This window comes from Daktulosphaira vitifoliae, unplaced genomic scaffold, assembly GCF_025091365.1.
Source record: "Daktulosphaira vitifoliae isolate Bord-2020 unplaced genomic scaffold, ASM2509136v1 Scaffold_1, whole genome shotgun sequence".
NCBI classification, from domain to species: domain Eukaryota; kingdom Metazoa; phylum Arthropoda; class Insecta; order Hemiptera; family Phylloxeridae; genus Daktulosphaira; species Daktulosphaira vitifoliae.
The window spans coordinates 79,158,762-79,164,761 of NW_026099572.1; the positions used below are offsets into that span (position 1 = coordinate 79,158,762).

A 6,000-nucleotide genomic window follows, 5' to 3' on the forward strand; every position below is an offset into this window, starting at 1 on the left:
CAGTTTAATTAAATCAAAAATAATTTTCTCTTATTACATGATATTTGATCTATTAAATAAAAATATTTCTACATATCTCATTTTGGAAATATAGTTTTATTAAAAACCAATAATCTGTTAACTCGCAAAATAACGCCAGTACTATCTTCAACATTAACAAACACCAAAACACAGTTCGGTTATAAAATAGAACGAGTTGGGACTAAAACCTCAGGCATTATTTTCTTAACGTCTAAACCTATATAATTTAATCGTATAACACATAAACATAGCGGCTTACTACCGGTCTATTTCTTCGGGCGTCAATATGTCAACTGCTGACATGTCATAGATATTATTTACTGTCAGTATCTCACGTCTAATAAAACTATTATTGCAAAAGTCAGAAAAAGATACAACTGACTAATGATGTAGTAGATTTTGATTAAATAAAAATAAATAAAACTAATGTATGAATTTTAATTATAATTTAAATAATATAATTGTTCTGGCCGATATTAATGTATTTTTTTTTTGTTGTTTGTTATCTTTGTGATTGCGCTGCTTGGCTCTATCGCCGTTAGCAGTAGTTAGTTCACTGCAATCCGTCGTTATGGTCAGTGCGATACGTAGTGTTTTATGTTTTATAGTATAGCGTTGTTATCTTAAAATATAATTATAATTAATAAACAAATACTATTATTAATAAAAAAAAACGTATATTATACAGTCCATTCAAACCAAGAACATGGTCCAATCGGCCCGGATCGTACTTAGTAAAATATAATCGTTTACGTATAGTGTATAGTGTTAAATTATTTAAGTGCTAAATTTAACTGGAGTTAAAAAAAATTTCCCGTCCGAAGAGAGGCGTATAACAAACGCAATGGCTGATAACATTGTTTCGCTAAAGGCAGCGCGTGGAGCACTTAAAGGTCAGCTCACAAGAACGTTAAATATACTCAAAACAACACCGGAGAGTTTAGACGCTAATCAGCTGTCGGTGAGAGTAGAGAGAGCTGAAGGAGTATTGTGTGAATTTAACAAGATTCAATTAGAGATAGAAATTGCACTCCCAGAAGAGGATAACGAAAAATATCGTTCTGATTTCGAAGATCTGTATTATGAGACGATAGCTGAGTGCAGAAATATTATTAATAAGCTAAATAAAAATGTAACTACGGATAATATGGAGATTAGAGTTTCTGATATCAATCTAAATAGTTCTAGTCCGAGTAACTTATCGGGTGTTTCAAACGGCAACAACAATGGAATTTATTCGTTTGCAAAACTAGCTCCGATAAATTTACCACAATTTTCGGGCGAGTACTCAGAATGGGCAGCGTTCCATGACATGTACATAGCGCTTATACATTCAAATTCAGCTCTTTCAAAAGTACAAAAATTCTTTTATTTAAAATCGTCATTAAACGGTATAGCAGCTAATGTGGTGAAATCAGTCGAATTAACTGAGGTCAATTACGACTATGCGTGGTCAGCCTTAATAAATAGATATAACAATAAAAAAATGCTCGTTCAAGCCCATACGAAGGCGCTGTATGACATTCAACCAATAACGAAAGAATCTTCGTCTAAATTAAGATGTTTAATAGATAAAATTATTAATAACATGAATGCTTTAGAGACCCTCGGGCAAGACCCTAAAGCTTGGGGTTCTTTACTCGTGCATTTGATAACGTCTAAGTTAGATCAAAAAACTTTAAAGGAGTGGGAAACTGAGGCGCCGAAAACAGTGGTACCCTCCGTATCAACATTAATGGATTTCTTGGAAACTAGATTTAAAATACTTGAGGCTGTAGAAAGTTCGTGCAGTTCAAATGACAAGTCTGAGAAAAGATCCTACGAAAATTATGGAAAAGGAAAGGCGCAAGAAAAAAAATGGCAAAATAAAACAGTTATGCACGTAGCGACAACGAAATTTAAATGTTACGTGTGTAATGAAGGTCATCCGATATACAGATGTACTAAATTTTTGTCGTTATCGGCGAACGAACGAAAAGAGCAAACAATCAAATTAAATTTATGTGAAAACTGTTTAACACGGCATACGAGTCCGTGTAAAGCGAAAGGTTGCCGTATATGCAATGATAAACACAATACATTACTACACCAAGATAAGGAAACAGTTCATAATTCTGCTACTGCATTGCACTCGTCAGGTCGTTACGAAAATCAAGTATTATTATCTACAGCTATTGTAAAGATAAAAGATAGAGCAAACAAAACATGGTACGTGCGAGCGTTATTAGACTCAGGGTCGCAAAGTAATTTTATTACAACTGATTTAGCGAACGGTTTGGGTCTATCTAAGCGCAAAGTCAAGGTAACCATAGAGGGTGTAAATAAATCAATCACACAGTCTCAATATTCAATAGTAGCCACTATAGAGGCTAACTGCACCAGTTACAATAAAACAATTGAGTTATTAACTTTGCCAAAAATAACCACTTTACTTCCAAGTGAAAACATTAATGTGATCCAGGAAGAATTGCCAGACAATATTAAACTTGCTGATCCATCATATGCTGTGCCTGGCAAAATAGATATTTTAATTGGAGCTGCATGTTTCTATGAAATATTGTTACCCGGTAAATACACCACTAATAATAGCAGTATTATTTATCAAGAAACTGAACTTGGGTGGATAGTAGCGGGATCATTATGCAAATTATCTACACCAATTACAAATTCATTTTTTGCTCAGTCGTTATCAATCGAGGATAAAATAGACAAGCAATTAACCAAATTTTGGGAAATCGAAGAAATAGGTGATAAAAGATCGTTAAGCGAAGAAGAAAAATTATGTGTTGATCATTTTAATCGGACAGTAAGAAGAAATGAAGCGGACGGTCGTTTCATAATTGAATTGCCTTTCCGAGAAAAAAGCATTCAGCTAGGTTGCTCCCGAGGAACGGCTTTTCGTCGTTTTTTGTCGACTGAAAAACGTCTAACTAACAATGCAGACTTAAAAAAGAGGTACGTGGAATTTATGAATGAATATGAGCAGTTAAATCATATGTCCATAATTAGTTCTGATCAGGATAAAATTGAAGAAAAGAATTCCTATTTTATGCCTCACCATGCTATATTGCGAGACGATAAATGCACAACAAAAACACGTATCGTGTTTGATGCATCCTGCATAACCACTAATGGTAAAAGCTTAAATGATATTTTGTTAAAAGGACCGGTGATACAGGACGATTTGATGTGCATTTTGGCGCGGTTTCGAACTTATAAGTACGCGTTTTCNTTAGCTCCGATGCAAAGCTGAGAAGGTCATCACATTTCCAAAAAACACTTTTTGCATATTGAAAACCTAATAATGTATAATTTTCGAAAAGTTAATACTGGAAATATTTTTGAGAAATTTCGGAAAAGTTAAACATTTTTATATAAGAGCTTTAAAGTTACTATTTTATTTATTTAAATTAAATTACCTGTAATATAAAAAATACTGAATAACATTATTTTATTATAATTTCTATTTCCTAAAAACACGAAAATATGAATACATATGACATAAATGATAAAGCAATAGATCAAATACTTATATTAATTTTTAAACTATATTTAATTATCACTGACTAGTTTGTACATTAATTACATAATCACATTACATGGTATTCATGAAATGGCCACACCTCTTCTCTTTCTATTTTGCAGGGATTTACCAGTCAGCTTGTTTAGATCACCTATATAAAAAGTAACTTTAATTGTTTCATTTATAACTACTTGTTCTAAGCCCCCGGAATCTACAACTTCGATAGATCCTCGATGCTCACCAATTGATCAAATCCTCTAACATCCCAATTTGCTCAATATACAACCTTTTATTTTACTTATATTAATTACTATAAATTAAATTAATCGGATGCTCGTATCAGATAATAATTAATGAGAGGTATAACTCTTATATTTAATCACAGTCTATTTAAATGCTCATTTATAACTAAATTTATTTAAAATATTTAAAGTCGTTTTGTCTTAATCTCATGTGATGATAAACATATAAATACCATTATATCTTTACTCTTTTAAAATTTATACATATTAAAATAAGGTCATGAATATTTTTAAATTAAATTATACAAAAATTATAGTTGACATTAAAGAAAATTATAAAGATTTCTTTATCGTACTCAAAATTATTATACTTATACAACATTAATTTTGTTTACACATTATACAGGGTGATTTTTTTATCATAACCCACTCAATTACTTGCAGAATAATAATAATTTAAACATTTTTTTTTTTTATTANTACTTAAATTATATGTATAATTTACGTACTTCACTAAAAAAATGATAATAAAAATAGTTAAAATATTAAAAATTTAAACGCACACCTTTTTATTTAATTTTTAATAATTTATGGCCATTAAACAAAATGTTTTATTGTTTTGGTTTTACACATTCAGAAAATTGTATGGTTTGTAACTTAAAAAGATTGTATAAAATTGTTCATTTGAATTGAGTATATATGTTAATATATGTAGTTAAGGGCTCAATACATGTACACCAGTACGGACTGTATTAACCTGCAAATAAATGACTTTTTCAAAATTTTGAAAAATATAAAACTTTTTTTATTCATCAATTTTAGGACAAGTATTTATTGAGTTACAGGCATTTTAACACATAGAGCGTGTATACAACGTGGGCAGAGTATATACCAATATGAGCTGCACTTCCCTCACTACATATTCTCTTTATGTATTAAAATGCTTGTAACTCAATCAGTATATATCCTAAAATTGTAATTGATTCATCATATTGTTTTTTTGTAAAATAAGTGCTATATACGACTATTTTAAAATGTTGAAAAAAAAAAAAAAATTCTTTTTAAGCTGTTGGTTTTGTGATGGTGTGTATTTTATTTTTATTTTTCCATGAAAGTCTTTAACTCTCACTAGACTGATTTTAATAATGACCGAAATTTGGAAAAAACCTTAATTTTAGAAATGTATAAAAATTATTCTCAAAATTACGATACTATGATAAATGACATTTTCAATATTATTTTTTTGCATTTTAAACTGCTATAATTTATTTTAAAATTAAGATCCTCATGAAATTTTGATAGAATATATTAGAAACAAAATCCTAAATTTTGATATGATTATTGTTGAAGATTAATAAAAAATCTAATAAGAAGTACAGGAAGGGCATGAAAGATATTATCTTCGTACGTTAAAATTTTTTTACAACTCAATTTCTAAAAATGTTTTGAAAATTATGCCCTAGAAATTATAAAATTATTTAACAATTTTATAAAAATTTTTACAATTTTAGTTTAATGCATAATGAAAAATTATACTTTAATCATTAAAATTAAATATATTATTATTTTTGAAGAAATAAAAATAGTTCTATTAAGTATTGAGGATAACGGTCAAGTCTCAACCGTAGTATACAGTTTGTCTTTAATATATAATACATTTTTTTACATCTACACCCATATTTATTATTTATAACATTTTATATTACTAAATCTACCCAAACATACAATGGAAAAAATTAGTGACTTAAAAAACATATTTTCATATGTTTCATAAAAAATGTTATAGTACAATTGTTGCCTTCTTTGTACTCTTAGATTAAGATGACTTTAAAAATCTACATTAAATTTGAAATAAGCGAGAGTAAATTGAGAGATATTATTAATTAACTTTAGAAAATTATTTTCGGTATTTTTTAGTTTCCTATATTTTTCATTTATCAGTTATTATTTACTTTTACAATAAATTTATTATGCCTTATAAAGATAGCTATTAATTATTATAACTAAAAAAAATTAAAAATATTTTTTTCAATATTGCAATTACTTTGCGTGTAATTGAGTGAGTTGGTTAGTTCGTAAATGGATCACTCTGTATGAGAAAAAATATTCGGAAACACATTATCATTAGTAACATATATCTCATTTTATAAAATTTTGAAGTACACACAGTTGCACTGTAAATGACGATATATTTTGTATTACGAATAAAATCTC

At 28.7% G+C, this 6,000-nt stretch overlaps 1 protein-coding gene across 1 annotated transcript; it reads left to right on the top strand.

The window, feature by feature from the left end:
* The first annotated feature begins 865 nt into the window (after positions 1-865).
* Positions 866-3,274, top strand: LOC126895665 (uncharacterized). The gene has a single exon (XM_050667810.1). The coding sequence runs from the start codon at positions 866-868 to the stop codon at positions 3,272-3,274; it is 2,409 nt and encodes an 802-aa protein (XP_050523767.1).
* The last annotated feature ends 2,726 nt before the right edge of the window (positions 3,275-6,000 follow it).